Source organism: Hibiscus syriacus, unplaced genomic scaffold (assembly GCF_006381635.1).
Source record: "Hibiscus syriacus cultivar Baekdansim isolate YM2019G1 unplaced genomic scaffold, ASM638163v2 tig00110652_pilon, whole genome shotgun sequence".
Classification (NCBI taxonomy): Eukaryota; Viridiplantae; Streptophyta; class Magnoliopsida; order Malvales; family Malvaceae; genus Hibiscus; species Hibiscus syriacus.
In genome coordinates, this window is record NW_024062812.1 from 399,691 (window position 1) to 419,519 (window position 19,829).

The 19,829-nt window shown below is 33.4% G+C and overlaps 3 protein-coding genes across 4 annotated transcripts; 1 reads left to right on the forward strand and 2 right to left on the reverse strand.

Annotated features, from left to right (window-relative positions):
• Positions 1–593: 593 nt before the first annotated feature.
• On the reverse strand, positions 594–6,079 carry LOC120137157 (telomere repeat-binding protein 5-like). Of its 2 annotated transcripts, none has more exons than XM_039152979.1 (10): positions 5,862–6,079; positions 4,676–4,827; positions 3,754–4,585; positions 3,432–3,638; positions 3,272–3,334; positions 3,087–3,166; positions 2,540–2,781; positions 1,851–2,165; positions 1,486–1,549; positions 594–880 (listed from the first exon to the last, which is right to left on the reverse strand). In XM_039152979.1, exons 2-10 carry the CDS (start codon positions 4,754–4,756, stop codon positions 671–673), a joined length of 2,094 nt encoding a protein of 697 aa, XP_039008910.1. In that variant the 5' UTR covers positions 4,757–4,827; positions 5,862–6,079; the 3' UTR covers positions 594–670. The 2 variants fall into 2 exon arrangements, with proteins under 2 accessions (XP_039008910.1, XP_039008911.1); XM_039152980.1 differs by lacking the exon at positions 5,862–6,079 and adding an exon at positions 5,743–5,837.
• A 3,954-nt stretch (positions 6,080–10,033) lies between these two features.
• On the reverse strand, positions 10,034–15,157 carry LOC120137158 (oxysterol-binding protein-related protein 3C-like). The gene is made up of 10 exons (XM_039152981.1): positions 15,060–15,157; positions 13,728–13,821; positions 13,302–13,418; positions 13,147–13,219; positions 12,945–13,063; positions 12,668–12,789; positions 12,366–12,542; positions 11,787–11,931; positions 11,210–11,388; positions 10,034–10,571 (listed from the first exon to the last, which is right to left on the reverse strand). Exons 1-10 carry the CDS (start codon positions 15,155–15,157, stop codon positions 10,325–10,327), a joined length of 1,371 nt encoding a protein of 456 aa, XP_039008912.1. The 3' UTR covers positions 10,034–10,324.
• Positions 15,158–17,692: 2,535 nt separating this feature from the next.
• On the forward strand, positions 17,693–19,766 carry LOC120137126 (respirasome Complex Assembly Factor 1-like). Its single transcript, XM_039152965.1, has 4 exons — positions 17,693–17,872; positions 18,160–18,263; positions 19,140–19,269; positions 19,385–19,766. Exons 1-4 carry the CDS (start codon positions 17,738–17,740, stop codon positions 19,421–19,423), a joined length of 408 nt encoding a protein of 135 aa, XP_039008896.1. The 5' UTR covers positions 17,693–17,737; the 3' UTR covers positions 19,424–19,766.
• The last annotated feature ends 63 nt before the right edge of the window (positions 19,767–19,829 follow it).

Below are 19,829 nucleotides of genomic sequence, written 5' to 3' on the forward strand. Positions count from 1 at the left end.
TAATTCTTTTATTTTATATAAAATGATATGTTTTTGTAAGTCCAAGTTAATGATGATTAATCTGAATAATGTATGAATTTATTTGCAGAAGAAAGTAATCCATAAATAAAACAAATGAATAATTTACTTTAAAAACAAATGTTTTTCATTAAAACAAAATCCTTTCAGCTTTCATCTCTTTTAAAGATCAGACATTTTCAGGCTGAGAAAATAAAAGGAAAATATGTAAAGAGAAGAAAACCAACCCATTTTATTTTCAGCCATAAGAGTGGGAATCTTCTTCCAATTTACTTATCCGATGCCTTTATTGTTTTAGCAATTTCAAGCTCACATCAACCAATAGGAGAATGATTGCCAGAAAGGAATATTTTGACCTTAGCCTAATAAATGGTATATCTCCTCACCATTCTAGATGACAAAGAATCATCATTCTATTTATTTTTGTCGATTTGGGAATGAACTTGTCATATGTATAGGCCAGCAAGCTTTTATTTCATCAACCATTTACAAAAGGGACAAGTATCGTCATTGCCAGAGCAGACCATAAAATATTACATAGATTTCTTGCTACTTTTATGTCATCATGGGCATAACTTTTTTTTAATCATAATACAGATACAAGAAATCATTAAGAAAAAAAAGTAATGGACAATGTTTCCTAAACCCATCATCAACCTAAGATTTTTTCGTCAACATCACATTGGCTACTAGCTATCATAGTAGAATTAAGATAGACAACGCTGCTCTCCGGTAATGGCTGCTGCTGGGACCAGTGGGTGTGAGCATTTAGGACCCTGTCCAAGAGTTCTTGGGGCACCGGCTCTCCCCGCCTTTGCTGCGGGGATATCCTTACCGTGTGCAGTAGTGTTTTCCACTTATCCTGCATGAGCCCAATAAATAACATCACAAACACATGAAAATACTTTTGATCTACCTACCAAGATGACTCTACGAAACAACTCATGCTGTTTATTTCCCTTTTCCTACTGAAAGACCAAAAGCAGCAGAAAGTTCCAACAAGCCAATAGCCATGTTATAAATATACAATTGTATTAAGGTAAAACCAAAAGAAATAAATTTGCATTAGGTCACTTTGGAGAAGGGATAAATCATATATATATATATATATATATATATGTTATAGCGAGAAATCATGCAATATTAAGATCTCTTGTAGTGTAGTTATCTTACAGATAAAGATCAAAATTGATAAAAACTTGTAAAAACCATTAATCATTAACCTGTTGTTGTATAAGCAACTACGAGCCCTGGTGGTGGTCCGAACTGTAAACTAGACCTTTTGTATATCAAACAAAAGATTTAAACAAAGAACCTTTGGAAACCAACAAATGATCCTACATAAGGCATGAAAATATGATAACCAGAAATGAATGACAAGCAGATTCATCAGCATTCAGCAGGTCAAGAGATTAGCCAAATAAGGACAAACAGCTTTGCAGTGGTTTTATGAAAGTAAGTCCTTACCTTCAAATCAACATAAGTGCGATGCTTCGCGTTATCAAAAGCTCTTAATTTAACATCACGCCACCTGCATATTGATAAAGCCATTAAACCCATGAAAATATGTCTAACCACATAAATAAGCCCACAGTTTCTAAGTTATATCCAGGACACTCCTGCAAGTAAAGTAATGAACAAGTAGGTAAAAAAAAAGGCATTTGAAGTATCTTCTGGGTTCTGATTACATACTTTTCTTTGGAGCAAGAATTCACGCAAAATTCTGATTGGGTATCATGATGAATCGATAGAAATTAACAAAGATGCAAATTTCAAATACTCAGATAGTGTTCAACTGCTATTCATCGTTTCTTCGTTAGGTTCAAGCATACCTTCCGGTTCCAAGTTTCTCAACAGCTTGAACCAGGGCTTCAACTTCAGAAATAGAGAAAGGTCGACGAATTCTTCGCTGTGCAACAACAGATTGCTTGGATTTCTGATGAGCTGGATCCACAGCTAATGTCTCCATGCTCATTGCAGGTACAACTACCAATTCTTTAGATTCAGTTGTGCTTTTGTCAAACATGTCAGTAGGTGAGGATACAAAATTATTATAGTTTTCAATAAAGTTGGTTGAATTAGGCATGCGAGGCTCGGGTGAGGGATCGCAAGTAACCCGATTAACTAAACCAGGATTTGCCGGATTCCTGGCAAAAAAAAACAGTATTAAATCATAAACTGAATCTGGACAGTAACCAAATAACTCTTGTTTGATCTGATGATTAAGAGTATTTGTGAGAGATGAATAAGAATCTTGAATTAAACAATGTCAGCCACCTCTTCAAGGCTAACAACTCTTGAATGAGAATACTATTATCAGACAAACAGTCGGCCTCCTCTTCAAGGAAGCAGGTAGATCCTAGAAGATCAAGATTCTGATAGTTGCCAGTAATTGCAACATTATCCTTATTTCCAAAAATAAAAAGAAACCACTTAGTTTAAAAAAAGAATCTTCTTTTCTATGTGTTTAGCTCTAGAAAACAACAAAATGAGACCATACTGCTAAAACTATTTTGATTACCTAGCTAGAAGTAGTGGAGTGTCATGGCGAAGTTTTAAGGGAGAACCTCCAGGGGATAACAAAGGGGAAGTATGAGAGGAGTTAGGCTCCAGACTAAAACCCAGAACATCCATCTGATTATCACAAGAAATTCCTGTCTGCAGCAGAGTTTTATTGTCATCCCTAACCTTCTTTCCTTGAAGAAGTACACCAACACACAATCCATCTCCAAGTATCGCTGTCACTGCCTCCATTACAGTCCTCTACAGATCAATTTCACATCATTAGAGGGAATGTAATGACCAAGCAAGCCGGTAGATGAGACCAGACAGTGGAATTACAATTTATGAAAGATACTGCCCAAGCATCCATAGCGGGTTGAAATAAGATGGTGCTCTAAGAAGGAAATACAAATGCTGATAATGACACTAATAGAACAGACATAATTCTTCAAGGTCCAAATGTACCCAAGAAAAATCCAAGAAATATCTCTAAGCAATCTGCTATCAAATTACGGAACAGCAGTCAAACGTTCTACCACAATTATCAGAATCATAGATCATTATACCTTCAATGAACCAACAGTTGCAGACTCTGGAATTTCAATAAAGAATTCTGGCACCCTGAAAGATTTGATCCTGAGCTTCACTGAGTAAAGGGAAAGACATCTTGATGTAAGAACCTCTTTCAATGTCAAACACCAATCAAGTGAAAAGAATTACATATGAACCACTCCATCAATGGCTCTCATACCGTTGGAATCCCTAGAGTTGAATGATTTGTGTTGGTCTGCTAGTGAAGATGATTCTTTGGTGACTGCAAAAGGTTTAGAACCAATAAGCAAAATGCTTATGTTAGCAATAAACACCAAGAAACGGAACTAATAGTTAGAGATGAAAAGTCTTTAAGTCACCTCCATGCATATTTGAATATAGAATGGAAGCCTTTTTGGTGTTGTTCTTCTCAGGTGAATCAGAAATGCCTTCACTGCCGGTTCCTCCATCCGAATTCAACTCTGAGCTACAGTAAAGAAACTTCCGCTTCTTGAAAGGATAGTTCCTTCCAGCTCTTAAGCGCTTATAACCACTCCTATTGCGGTAACCAGACTTCAAGTTCTTATCTGGAAAATCAAGATATCCATTTAATTAAAAGTTACACACTTGTAAATATCCTACAAATGGTACCATATGATATACCCAAAATTCTGATGATATTGATTACAAGAAGCCACATACCATAATTGGAATATATCACATTCTTCGACCTCGGAGATACCTTCCAGTATTTAGAAGCTAGAATCTTCCTTATTCTTCGGTCTACAATATGAGGGGTTGACCTAAATGGTTCTCTTAGGGGACTAGATTTTTCATCATCATCTCTACTAACTACATTTACATCATCCCATTTTCTGGGAAAAGGAACAAGGGGATTGTGGTCCCCATATGAACACGCCTGAATACTAGTGTCTGAACTAACTAGAGCAGAGGGTTTAACATCCAAGACCAGTGCATCCTCTAAGGGACACTTATCAGTCACTTCTCCAATCGAAGCCTTATCAGTTCTGTACAGTTCCTCATCCGTCGACACTTTATTTTCAGACGCGGGTTTAATACAATCACCAGATGTTCCACACAATGAGGGACCTGTCTCTACATTACAAGCCAAACCTCCCATTTCATTCTTGATTTTTCCATTCATCAACTTCTGAGCATCAAATCTTTCTAAGCAATCAGAAGTTGCCATGAGGGCACCGTTTCGAAGACTAGGGGATTCATTAGAACTATTGTTTGGATCACTAGTTTGCGGAACAAGTTCAGAAACAAAGAATTCAGCAATAGAGCTGTCTTGATTGGAAGTTTCTAGCTTCAATGACTGATTTCCATCCCCCCTTTCCTCTTTCACGGTATTTGTTTCAATTTCTAACTGATCTTCAGCTTCAGCACTCCATGAATTATTTGAAGCAGGAGCACTTTCTTTATCTAGCAATAACTTTCCAGCTACAGTGGCAAGCAAATCAAATGCACTTATCTGGTTGCCTTCAACTTTCTTTATAAATGGAACTCTTTTCTAAAAAAAAGGAGTAACAGTAGTGATTTAAAATGGATCAGAATATCAAGTAAATATGAAATACTACACTATCATGCTTAAATATTTTACCCTGGGTGATCTGGTTGCTCTAGGAATAGCAGGCACCTGATAGCCACTGAATCCATAGTCCAACCTCTTCTGCAACACCATGTCTCAATAATTGCATCACATCGAACACATCATATGCAACTCACAGCATTCTTGAATCAATTTCCAAGAGACTGAATATATAAGAAATAAAATCAATCAATGTCTCTAGACTAAACTTAGACCCTGATACGAGATGAATGTAAGAGTTAATCTATATGACTTATGTAATTAAATTAACAAAAAAAACTACTACCATTTTAGAAATAAGTAAATAAACATAATAAAGACATAGCAAAATTTCATGTCACGCCGAATTTTCCCCTCCAACTATTAAGAAGTTAACTTAAAAAAGCTGCACATAATCTGATCGCAAATGGAAAATCCATACATCAAACTTTCAGATGCATAAAACCATGAAGTTCTTTTTCTTTTTTCCATTTTCCAAATTCTCTGTTCAAAACATCAAAAAATTTGCAAATTCAAAAGAGAGCTGGAGAGAAAGTAAAGAGAAATGAGCAAATTCCAGTTAGAAAGGAAACCTCGTTAACCACAACAAAACCCTGACACAGAGAATTAAAAACCAAATAACCAACTCAGATGTCAACCCCGGAAATTCGTTGTAATTTAGATAAAATTTGCTTTTAAGATCTAAAACCCTGGAGATTTGATCTATCTTGTTAAAAAAAACTGTTAAAAAAGAATCTTCGATCATCTCCTCAGCTTTTCCCATAAATTGTAAACAAAAAATCCAGATCAAATGTCTTATTACCCAAATTCGTCGAAAAAAAGAAGAATTTGACGTTAGAAGGTGATAAATTTTAAGAATATTCAAAAGAAAACTGAAAACAGAAGAGAAAAGAACGGGCATTTGATTGCTTAAAAGTTGTGAGCTTAAAATATTAAAACTCCGGGATAATTTAAAAACTTTGTCCTCGAATTACCACCGAAATCAAATTTTTCCTTCCCCTTTCTCACCGTTTCTAGGTAACCAAACACAAGAGACCAAAAACTATCGGGGAAAGGAAGATCAGAGAAAAAAATCTCACCTCTAAACTATGAACTTTTCGCTCAAAAAATGAAATTCGCAACCAAACGTAAGATCGCAGGAGTAAAAAATGAAAATTCTCTTCCCGGACGGGGAAAAAGAAAGAAAAAAGAACAATACTTCTATTATCTACCCCATTTTTCCTCCAGAAGACGAAAGGGAAATCTTCTCTGTGTTTTTTTCAACAAAAGCCATTCGGGATTTTCCCTGAAAATTGACAATTAATTTTTCTCACCAAAAAATAAAATGATTTGTTTTCTTTTTCCTTTTCTCGCTCTGATCGCCAAAACCCTCTGAAAACCATCCAATTTTTGCTTAAACCCCAGGCATTATACCATTGAGCCCTGGTTACCGGACCTATCGGTAGTCGCCATAATTCTCACCGGTTATGACCGGTAGGAAGGAACCATCTAAAGAACCGACTCTTCCTTATCGGACGACCCACCGGTGTTTTCGTTCCTCTCGGATTTTGACACGTGGAGAAAACTTAAGGTCAGCGGCTATATACACGGTAGAGAAAACCGGGGGGTGACAAAGAGTGATTTATTTATATTTATACTTAGGATTTGGTTTTAATAATTGAAGTTTGGTAAGCTAGTGACATGTCCACTCAGATTATTTTAAGTAAAGAGTTAATATGTTATAATTTGTAAATTATTATTCAAATTTTGAAAACTTTTGGCTCAAACTTACTTCACAACATAAATTCTTACATTAAATTTTCTAACTATATTTACAAGGCAAATATTCATACCAGTTTAAAATAGATAAGCAATATCTGTAAGTACTGGAAAAAAGGAAAAATATATTTAGGAGAATATTCCTTTTTACCGTTTACAGATTCTAAGACGATGAAGCAGCTAATTATCACGTGGGCAATAGATCTAAACCATATGTTTCTATTTTATTTATTTACTTACTCTTTGTAATGATTTCTTAAATATATATATATATATTAATCTGTTAATTTAAGTGTAAGATTTATATCTTAAACTTATGTAATTAAAATTAATAAAAATATATATTAAATATATTTCTATTTATTCGGCTTTTTAGAAGAAATTTGTAAACCATATTTTTTTAAAACGAAAAACATGAGTGCCACGTAGAAAAAACACACTAATCCTACGTGGGAAAAGGAAGGCAACCATTGGTCGCTTTTTGGTCCGTGTTATCCACAACGTTGTGGCTGGGTTTTTTTTTTTTAAGAATAATAATAATTGTTTTTTGAAATCGAAATGGCGCAAGGGACTTCAGACGGTGAAATAGGATTTCCCGTCAATTCTAAACGTTGCCGAGACGTGGAAAACGTCCGTTAAATACGAGGATAAGGGATGGGGATTCGTGGCGGGTCCTATACCGCCGGCGGATCCCACATAAATATTTTTGTCGTGAATAGCGAAAAAAATAATTTTGGTGCAAGACAAACAATTAATTAGGAAATGTCAATTAAATTAAAAAAGCATTCTTTTTTACTTTCATTGAGCTATAAAACAAAATTTATGGTAGGTGTAACAAACTAATCTAAGGATCTTTATCTTTTGTTTCTTTACATTAATGGATGCCTTTAGATAAATTTAATATTTTATAAATGAGTTTTATAATTAATTTAATGAATGTTAATATATTAACAAATAATACTATATAATAAAATAGTTTCGTCATAAGATGAATATTGATGGCATCTTCATTATAAAAAAAATGGTATATAAAGGGTGTGAGAGTAAATGTAGTAGAGAGAATAGTTTAATCTTATGTGAAGAGGAATTGTTTTAGTTTCATTTATCCAACAAACAGGGGAGCGAAGGCAGTAGTCATTTGAACATTGTTCTCACCGAGGCCATATGAGGGATTTTGGACCATGACATTATTTTAGTTATAAATCACATGATTAAAATAATTTTAAATTATAACCATCCATTATTCATGTGACAGTGCCATGACTAAATTTGTTTATATAACAATATATATTTTTACACACACAAAAAGAAAATCATTGAGTTCCACTTAGACCGCCAGCTACAGCTCATATTCTTAAGCACAAGAAGGACCAGCCATGCAGAGCATTTGCATGTGCATGTCCAGTTTATTGGGTGGATCTGTTGCTTAAAATATTATAATATATTACTTTTCAATTTCGATTTTATTTATTATTTTCTCTTTCGTGATATATTTGCAGGGTTCATAATTTTATTTATTGAGTTCCACTTGAGATTTGTTTGTATTATGAGGTGGGTCGTTTCGAATGCGGCAACAGAGAATGGTACGATGAATCTTTGGTGGCTGTCCGGAAAAGCTCGCGTGGTTGGAGTTGGCATCTGTTTTTGACGATGGACTCTGGTTCGGGGAGAGAAGATACACGCTTTCACTCTGTTCCTGTTGCTTTTTGTTTACTTTACTCGGCTTTTGTCCCGTTCTTGTTTAGGTATCACTCTTCTTTTATTTAGTTTGCTGTAAAAACAGTAGAAGCTGAATAAATGTGGATCATAATCCAGTTCTAGTCCAACTTTAATTTTATTTGGAAATAAATAAAAAGTCGAAAACCAATGTGTTTTATTAAGCTGACTTTTCTTAGTGCAGGCTCTCTTATGGCTACTTTTTTGTCCACCATAAACTTCTTCCTTTAGCTCAGTTGCTGGACTTCGTCGAGAAAAATAAAATAAAAAAATGCTTTGCTTTTTGAATAATCTTTTAGTAATTAATTAACCAAAACTAATTACAAGTCTCCAATTTTCCAACCGCATTTAGTTATTGTGTTCATCTATTGTAAAAGGGAATTTAACTTCACTCATTTAGAAAGTAAAAGCAATGTAATTTGAGATCGTGTAAGAAAAAAATGGAAAAGATCTTAGGATCAAATTGTGAAGTTCAAAATATTTTCTGATGAAGTAAATTTAAGATTTGTGCTCAAGAGATTAAAAAATGGTGAACTAAAATTTGTAAGATCCAACTACCGGCGATGGTGATGAGTGACAACAACATGCATGGAATTTTGATTAGATTCTTAGGTTGATAAACTTTTTAGGGTTTGTTTTTCTTCTAAAATAAAAATAAAAATGAATGAATAATATTTATAAAAACTAAACATTATTTTTTCTATCAAAATAATAAATATTAAAATAACATAATTAAAAATTCAATAATCAAATTAAGATGGGACGAAAATAAAAGTGGCATCCGTCACAATTTAACTATTGTTTTTTACTTGGGACCTTATTATACTAAAATATTAGTAAAAGGCTTTAAAAATGCTTTTGTTGTTCAGTTGAAATGGAGTGTGTTGAATGACAACTTTATAGAAGAAAAGCCGCGTAAATATAGTTTTAATTCAAAGAGAGGGTTGAAGGAATCTTGGCATTTCTTGACGTAAAAGCAATGAGCAAAGCTGAATGAAAATGGTGTGATTGGATCACAAATCTTGTTTTGCAGCTTTTTCTCTTCCATTGCACCTTTCACCAATACATAAACGGAATCTTCATCAAAACATATAAATGTTAAGTTTGTTAATAGTTTTTTAAAAGGATCCAAATTAATTTGGTTAATCACTCTAAAAAAGACGGATCTCAAATTACAATCTCACAACAAGCAAGAAAAAAACTCTTGGGATCTTGAACAAAAACTTTCTTCTCAAAACAGGCAAGAAAAAGAAAGCAAATCGCCAGAATTCTAAGCAATTTGGGAATTTACGACACAATGGGTTTACTTCTCATCTTGAACCTATTACCAAATAAAAGGGGGGAAAATAGAGAAAAAACCCCACTTTTTTTATATAAGGCAGCGGCCCCCGATTATATTTTCTGATTTAATTATTTCATAGGTCTCCACTAATTTTAAAACTAGTGAAGCTTTGACTCCCCATTTTTTGTGTTAATCTTAAAGAATAGTATGCGTGCGTGTGTATATAGATAGTATTTTGATGGAACAGAGGGTATATAGATAGATATACATATTCCAGATTGTCGAATGATTTGGGTGTAATGTCGGGTTTAAAGGGCATTGTTGAATTCAAATGATTTTGCCTGAGCAGATAAATGCAATGGAACAACAAGCTAATTGTGTATATCGATCGGATCTCCTCATCATGGTACAAGATTCACAAACATATTCAAAGTTATTACTATACTAGCATCTCTCTCCAGACTTGTGTTTATAATCAAATATTTGATAATGACAAATTACAGCATGCAATTTCTTTATAACTATGTAGAAGCCAAGTGACTAAAGTTGCTGTATAATCATGTCATTACTAAAGTAAACAACACAATACCAGCGACCGGAACCGTAAACACTTCAAAATGCCATACGGTATAAGTATCACTTGATAGTAAATATATACAGATATGTAAATCAGCAAGGTTGCTATGAAATTTTGGATAACAGTTACCACCTAGGAAAGTATAACTCAACAAAAGGGCATATCCTTTCCATCCATCTATTCTGACTGATGCCACTCAGGGGCTTATGATGGGATTACGGTATGGGGAACAACCAACGCACACATGCCGAAAACATATTCCTTCTAATATGACACCAAAATGTTACTAACTGCAAAGTTTAAATTGTATATATTAAAACACCAATACCTATTCGGTCGACAAGTTAACATACTGCCATGGGTTGAACTCAATCGAAGCAATGTCAGCCTCGTCAATGCTGTCTGAACTATCTACAGTAGCCCGATGCTCAGTGTATTTGCCATTGTAGAGATAGATTTCCAAGTCACCCCAAGGTGTGGCTGATACCTCATCTGTCAAATTAAACCATCTAGGGTTAAACTGATGGCCCTTGGCATCCCGTGTCCTCTTTTCTGCTCTCTGTCGCTCTTCCAACCTGAAAAAAATTATCAAAAGGTGCAAATTAATCATAGGAGGCAAGTAATTATGTAATTTATTAATCTTTAGCATCTCCTTTTAATTTAACCATACAAGAAAAAATAATTGAAGTGGCAGAAGGGGAAATAAAGAATAAACTTCATTATCTTCCACTGAATTCTCTATCTTCATTTCTTCTGATCAAGATACAAACAAAGCAACCCCCTATTGAAGAGCCACCACTATACTTTGTTTGCTTTGAACATTTGTGAATGGTCAATCAAGATGGAGGGTTCATCTTTGAAAATTCTAAAAATTACAACACTAGTGGAAGTTTATGCATCTGTTGATCAAGGTATCAACATCAAAACTATAGCTGCAAGTATTTTTGCATGACCATAGCAAGCAGGTTTGTGTTCTAAATGGCATTGGCAAGGTGAGATTAAATAAGGATAGTGCATGGTTAGAATTTAAGACCTAGTTTACTGTATTCATTATACCATGCAAGAGGGAAACATGTCATAATTGCTACAGATTCTTCCATTGCATTTCAAATGTTGACAGCTTCACTTTAAACATTTTGGATGCATGAAAAAACTTTAGAGCAAGTTTTATTGTTACGTGTGAGTGAGAAAGGGGGGGGGGGGAGGGGGAGACCTGCTCTTCTCAGCACCAGCCTTGGATAAATCACCCTTCTCAAGTGCAAATCTATCAGGCCGCAGACGAGAGTCTGATGCTAACAATTTTTTAGGGGCAGTGTCAAAGCTGTTTATTTTATGTGCAAAATATGTAAACTGAAATTTGTCGTTTTCCGGAGTATCAGCAACATGCCAAACCTGCAGGCCAAAAGCAATAAAGAAGTCACAAATGCGATTAGTCTTGTTGATGAGATGAAATGAAAGGTAAAATTATCAGAAAACCACATAAACAGAAGGGCTGCATTTGCACATATAACATTTAGGTTAGGAAGACTCGAAGGCTTTGACAAAACAAAATGACTACTGCAAAATATTTAAACATCAAATGCATCAAGAAATATTTCAAGGATAGATTCAATTTAAGATGGCTAGCCACCACCATAGATATACATTCTGAGGAAAACTAAAACCTGAAGCCATAATTCATAAGCAGCTAGGAGTAAGAAAAAGATGCATCAACTTAACATTATAAAGAATAGGTAAATAAAGCATATGGTTACTATTGTATAGTGAGGAAAAATGTTATAAGAAAGAACCTCTTTCAATTCTGTGCCCTGAAGGGGTTCCCCTTCCATATCACATGGCTGATAGCTCATTGACTCATTCCACTTCCCTGTCATCAATATTTTTGGTTCCTCAGCAGCATTATAAACATAACCATCCACTTCATAACGACCAGCTCTGCAATGAAATAATGCCATAAATCAATCTCCAATTCAACACTCATCACTAGCCAGATGCAGCTGATGTAAAGTGGAGCATAATAGCATATTAGAAACACAGACAATCATGGAAACAAATGTAGGGAGAAATCAACCGATCAAATTACATAAAACGTATGTATCTGATCGTTATGAATTGCACAAATTAATTAATATAGAGTGTGCTTCTGCATAACAGAGCCGCATCAGAGTCAGACAGAAGAATAGATTACATGGGAGCACAACGTGATGCAAGTCAAACATTCAAATCAAATTTCATCTCAGAGCACCCACTAAAAAGAACCCACATATGAATGACAAAAAATATAACATACTAAGGTATACAGCATTTGAATGACAAATAAAGCAAATGCTTGAATTGTCTAAAAAATAATATTAAGTTACGGAGAATACCCAAACCAGCCACATGGTTGAAAATATAACACAACTTTGTCCCCAGTAGTCAAATTTGTCATGATCATCTCTCCTGGGGAATCAACCCAAGTTCGTCCAAAAATCAGATTGTTAACCTTGGTCGGGGGAGGCACCAAATCTAAAACCACCCCATCTCTTTTAAGAGTAACACGTGTTCTGCAAAGAATAACCTACATGAGTAATACCTTCCAACGGATATTATTATATTAACCATAACTATACCAGAGAAAGAAGAAGGCATAAGGGGAAAGATAGTTTACAGAAAATAGCACTAATATTACCTTCCAACAGGATAAACATCAAGAGAATTCCCCAAAAATTTTGTCTTTAACTTTGATGTGACATCATAAGTAAAATGTTCATTTTCAGCGTGCCCAGCACTCATTGGAGGATGATGACTGACCTGATATGATAACACAACTAACCTTTGGATGAGCTCAAATTGATAAAACTAAACGTACGTGACACAATGTTGCTTTCAGAACATGAAAGAGAATGGAAAGGAAGGCATAGTATGTTCAGATATATAAAATTGAAATAAAGCATGCTGAAAGTCACCTGTTCAGAAATGAATGTTATCCCTCCATGGTTAACCATCTCATATGTTTCCCCAATAATAGGATTAAAAGGCTTCCATGTACGTTGGTAGGCATAGTACACAGATATAGCCCATGATGCTGTACAGGATTATGAATCTCATTAATTACAAACTAGAGCTTGCCTCATTAATTAATTAATAAAATTAACGAAGCATACTCACATGCATATACCAGTCGGAGATAGGGATCCTCAAATTCGTCTGCTTGGTCCAACAAGCAGGAGTATTCCATCAACTGCAAAAGGCATAGCACATCACATATTGGAAAAGAAAAATGCTGCATAGAAATTAACAAATCTCTGCAAAGTAAAACATACCTCTGCCATTTTCTGAAGCATAGTCATTGGTTCAAATAGGAGGACAGGAAGTGTCACCATGGACGTAACATCTGAACCTATATATTTGTGCATCATTCTCCAGTAGCTCTCTCGCTCCTAACAATAATAATAAAACATCAGCTTCTAATCTATAACTAGTGAAATTAAAGAATGCCTAACTTCATCTCCGTGTCCCAAAAGAAAGAAAAAGTTACAAATACAAAGAACTATTTCTTTCCATCTCCAAATATTAATTTTCAAAAAAAAAACCTCAGTTTAATACTAAAATAAACATTGGCAAGAAAGAAAGTAACTCAACCATAGCTAAAAATTCCCACGGATAGAGAGAGCAAAGAAAGAATAAGAGCATCTGTACACTTGGTCTATAAAAGAGAGATCTAAAAACATGGTTATAAAGATGCATACCTCCTGCTTCCATCTTCCTCTCTGAGCTTCCTCCTCCGCATCTTCTTTTCCTCCTTCTGGATTTATAACTTCCACTCCCTCATAACTGAGTAACCTGAAAAACATAGTAAAAGAAAAACATATAATGCCTCCTTTATAACAGGAAAATGATGGTAACTAAAAAGTGAAGGAATCAAATCGTATATATGAATTATCCCTATAATTCAAAATGACAAGTGGCAAGCAAATTCAATGTGCAAGGAATTTCTAAACTTACGAAATAATCCAAACCAATAATCTGATCACCTTTCTCAAGAAGTGCATAAAAACATGCTTTATGATTAATCTCTAATATGAATAATGGAGTTTGCAAATACAAGAGGTAGTAAATTACTAACTAAAACTTCTACAACTAGCATACAAGATTTATTCAATCAACAGTCTTTAACAGCCAAGATAAAGTTATTGATTTGTGACAACTATAGTGATATTCTGACAATTTGCCCAAAAACCATCCAAGTTGTATGAGCAGTTACCAACCAACCAGAAATTCCATTAACAACAATTTAGCGGCCAATTTGAAAAGCTACCGCAAGAAAGGAACGGAGTGGGGTGATAAAAAGCAAGACACAGATTGAGTTTCCACATAAAGCAGGACGCCAGGAAAAGTAGGTTAAAAATTAAATAAATAAATAACCTGCAAAATACACCATTTACAGACAATTTCAGAAAAAAGAAACCTGAAATAACTAGATTTCCCCCACAGAAGCAACTAACCTATCTATAAAGTAACAGGATGAAACTGGGAAATCAATGCCCTCAAGTTGATAGTAGTAAGTAGATGTTATTGACATTTACTCTTGTTTGAAAATGAAATGACTACATAACTGGATTGATTTCCCTAGAGAAAAAGTAGAATTGAACCGAACAACATTGTCTAAAACAAGTAGATTTTAACAACCATTGAATTGCATTATTACGTTACATTTCATCTATTTTTTTGCCTTTCTTTCTCAGAAAGGAAAGTGTAAAAGAGGAATCTTAAACATGCAGTCTTAATTTGAAATTTTATGCTTTCAAATGAACTAAAATATCAAATTAATTGCCAACCCCTCCCCCCGCACAGTTTTTTCCGCTTTGTCAACCTAAAATTAACAGCTAACTATTTCCAGACGAACAACAATATATTGGTTAGAAACCGATGTACATTCCAATAAAATAATTAACCAATTAAAAAAATGTAAAGTCAGTTAAACTAACAAATGATGGAACAAATTTAGAAAATTTTAAAAAAAGAATCGTATTATTGCAACCGTCGGTTATCTGTTCTGAAAATTCGAATTTGGAATTTACCCATTGACAGTTCTGTGCATGGCGTTTCCAAACAGAGATAAACCCGATGTCATCGCTGCGAAAAACCCTTTATTCTGATCCTTCTTTGGACTTCCCATCTCTTTAAATTCCTTTCTAAAATATGTTCATAAATTAAACTTAAAAGCCCAATTGAATTTTGTTTATTCAGTGAATCGAAGCAGAGGGACGAAAATAGAAAAGGGAATTCAGGATATAGGGATTTGAGAAAATATTTGGGAGTGAAGAAGAAGAGGAGGATAGGATCTGTAATTTTAGTAAAGCATGGATGATAAGAGACGGAATTCAAAATATTTTTAGTAAACATTATTATTTATAATTATTTTTTTGATAGGGATGTTAGTAAAATCTCTCGCTCGCTCTTCGTGAAGATTGTGGGGAATCTGAGAAATATATTTGAATTTTGGTCAAAGACAAAACTACGGACTTCGGCGTTTGTACTTCACTTCCTGAATGGGTAGACCGTACACATCTAGAAACGTGGGCCGGACTTGGCCCATCTAAATCCTCGATATGACTTTTCTTCAATTATTTAATGTATTGTTAGTTTGTTACTGAATTTTTTATATATAAAATTAATATTATAATAATTTAATTTTTTTTAAAATATAGGATATAATTTAAAATTATATTTTTCTCTTGAATAAAATACTTTTCTTTAAATTTATTTGATAAAATATAATAAATATATAAATAATTATTTTTATAACAAAAAAATTATCCAATTTAATATATAATACAATTAGAATTTAATTTTAAAGATTTTATTTTTTAATTGATTCAATAAATAAGATATGGATAATTATATCACAAATTTATTTATTTATTTTTATAAAAGAATACATTTATTAATTCTCTATTTAAACATCTACACTAATTTAAAATGGATAATATAAAAAAATTATGTATTATATTTTAGTTGAAATAAATTTGATTTAATATTAATTTATATATATTTTTTAAATATTTTGGATTAAAATTTAATTTTGAATCTTTAATATAATTTTATTCTAATATATATAATTTAATATATAGGTTAGTTGCCTTAAAACAACTGAATCAGCAACCAATTTATGTCATAATTAAAAGTCAATCTACAATCAATCGCGATTATTGCAATTTTAAGCAAAACATTCAAAAATAATATCACTATTTAAGGCTTAATCCCACATAGTATTGGAAACACTATTGGGAATGGTATTTAAGGCTTGCTTTCCCACTTCCTTGTTGAGTGATAAAGAACAAGGGGGACTCTCGCGCGCCGCCGCCGTCCGTCTCGTCTCGTCTCGTCTCGTCTCGGGTCGTGGTCGTGGTCGTGGTCGTGGTAATACATGTCTTCGACACGTCCGCGCGAATACTATCTTTTTAGAGAAAATTCTTAAGAAACAAATGCAATACCGTCGTTGCGATTTTGGACTATCGCAACGAACTTGGAATAAATCGCAACGAGAACTTTGACTATCGCAACGAACTTGAAATAAATCGCAACGCGAACTTGGACTATCGCAATGCGAATATGTCAATCGCAATGCGATAGTCGAAGTTCGCGTTGCGAATCTGGAAACTGATTTGCGATACCGGAGATCGTGTTGCGAATTATCGATCGCATTGCGAATTATCGATCGCATTGCGATTTAGTTGGTCATTTTGACAAATTCAAAAAAATTTGATTAAAATCGTATATTATAAGGCATTTTTGGTCAATGATGTTATTTTCTCAATAAAATATTGTAAGAAATTTAGAAAGAACATAAAATAATCTTCCTCTTTCTTCTTCACGACGTCCCATCCACTGCCTTTAAGTCTTTAGATCGACCAATTCTCCACATCCGATACCTTATTTTTGGGTTGTTTATTCGGTTAATTCGGTGACCGACTGAACTGAATTATCATTATCTGAATTAATCGAATTTTGTTTAATCGTTAACTGAATTGAACTTTTTTCGAAAATATTAATCGAACCGAATAAATTTTGGTTAATTCGGTTAATTTTTGAATTAACTGAAATTTTTTAATTTATATAAAATTAAATATTTTTAATTAAAAAAACAGTTTTTAATTAATTTAAATAATATATAATTATAAAATAAAAATTTTATATAATTTTTTTAATTAATTAATATTGATTTAGGTTTAAAAGTCATTGAATCTTAAATTATTTATGGAGTTTTAAATAATTTGGGCTGAGCCCATATGTTATATATAATATATTTAATATTTTTTAATTTAAAAAAACAGTTTGTAATTAATTTAAATAATAAATAATTATAAAATAAAAATTTATATAAATTTTTTAATTAATATTGATTTAGATTTAAAAGTTATTGAATCTTAAATTATTAATTGAGTTTTAAATGGTTTGTGTTAAGCCCATATGTTATATATAATATATTTAAAATTTAATTTCGGTTAATTAATCGATTTCGAACTGAATTCTAAAAATTTTCTTAACCTTTAATCGACCAAACTAATTCGGTGACCGACTGAATTAACCAAACTAATTCGGTACCGACTGAATTAGCCGAACTAATTCAGTTTGATCGATTAACCGAATTAGTTCGAAAATCCTATCTAATTCAATTCTAACCTTAAATTAATAAAAAATTGAGTTCTTTTATACTGAATTCTTTGTTTTACTTATATTATATTTGTAACTTTTTATGAGGGAAAAAATGACTATGAAAGAAGCGAAATCAGGTAAATTGAATGCCCAGCAGCATCAACAACACGAAAACGGTCACTTCTCTCCGTTCCAATTCGTCAAGTTATTAGATCCAGAAGCTTCTTTGGACAAGGTTAATAATCTGCTTTTCTTTTTATTCGTTAATTTGTTGACTTTATTTGAAAGCTTTACTATTAATTAGAGTCAGATACACTAATGGTCAACTGCAATTACAGTCATTTGTAATTTAATTATGCTCTTAATTGTGCTTATTTAGTTCTGTAAGTAGTTTAATTTAACGGGTTTCTTTTTTTCCTGTTAAAGGGGGCGTTAATTGATTGGATTATCTTGAATGAACTTGAATTGGGTAAGCTGTGGAAAACAAAAATAATAAAGAGTTTTGGTTGATTGTTGAAGCAGGATCAATTAGGAGATGTATTGCATTGGATTCGACAAGTTGTAGCTCTTTTTTGTGGTTTATTATGGGGAGCAATCCCAGTGGCCGGAGGCATTTGGATCTTCATGTAAGTTCTCAGGTTCATGTTGCTTACATTAGTAAATTGCAATGCTTTCGGATTTGTATTAGATAGTTGAATCAGTCCCAAGTTTGGTGAGTCTCACTAGTTATGTAGATTCCTTGTTGTGATGGGAGGTAGGTATGCACTTAGTATGACCCTGCATATATCAGGAGCCTTGTGTGTTGGGCTTTTGGAATTTACACTGGTGCAATTGGCCGGAACTAGTGCTCTTGATTTATGGTGATTAGAGTTTGGCAAAATCTTAGATTGCCTGTGGATGAATCACTAATAAATCTTAGCATCGTCAAACCTATAATGTGTTTTATTAGATATCCGGAACAGCTAATCTCTATGATGGTGCAATTTGCTAACTGGATGGACCCTTTCACCTTTTGAGTTTCATTATTTATCTCTGCTGCGTCTACTTAATGCAGAATGTCCATATTCATGTGCATGCTCTTGGTTTTAATGTATATTTCCTCAGAGGTATTAACAATTTTGAATACAGTATCTGTCATCAATGCTTTGAAATTTGATAAGTTAAATACATGATATTTCCACTTGCATTTGTTGAGAATCAAATTTGCATGTCACCACTCACCATCCCATTTCGTTGAAATTTTGAAAGGATTATGGTGTTGTCTTCATGTGCCAACAATTTTTAAAATTACCATGCGAGTTTTTAGGTTTCTGCATTTCATGTCAAGGGGTTTATGCTGCCAGCTTCAGTTATCTTGAATGTCTTGATATCCACTTAGTGTTTGTTCAATAAGAAAATAATAGTAGTATTTGACCTTGGCAGTCATTGACCTGCCTTTTTTATATATAATTCTTATTATTTTCTGAACTTTGAGTTAAATATTTGTTGTTGTTTGCTTGCAGATTTCTGGCCATATCCACTGGTATTATATATGGTTATTATGCAATGATACTAAAGATCGACGAGGAAGAATTTGGTGGACATGCAACCCTTCTCCAAGAAGGGCTTTTTGCTTCAATAACTCTCTTTCTGGTACTATAATAACTTCTTGTTATTTCTTTCATGTTCAAATGCCAGCATTGCATAATATTTCCAGAAGGAGCTTTCGTATGTTTATAGCTAATTAAACCCTCTTTTTCCTATTCAGTTGGCGTGGATTCTCGTCTATAGCTTGGCCCACTTTTGATACGTATTTTATCTTCAATTTGGCGTCCTCTGTTTGTAAGTCACATTCCAAGGATTCAACTCTTTAGATGAGGAACAATTCATTATTCCGGAAAACAATGAGAAACTTTTAGATTTGATAAACAATGAAAAACTCTCTTACTTGAGAATTGCCTATAATTGCCTTTCACTTTTCACCGTGTGACATTCCGATTTCACAGAACATGAAGCTTATCTTTTTCCCCTTTATCATGTTATGTACATGTTTGATTAAAGTTTTACTTTCATGAAATATCCCACAGAATGTAGCAGTTTGGGGTACAAAGCATCTGATGTTAAATCAAAACTTTTTTCTTTGCTTCAAACTATCTGTTGCTGATAAACTCTTTAATAATGCATGAAACTTAGGTAAATGTGGATAATGTCCG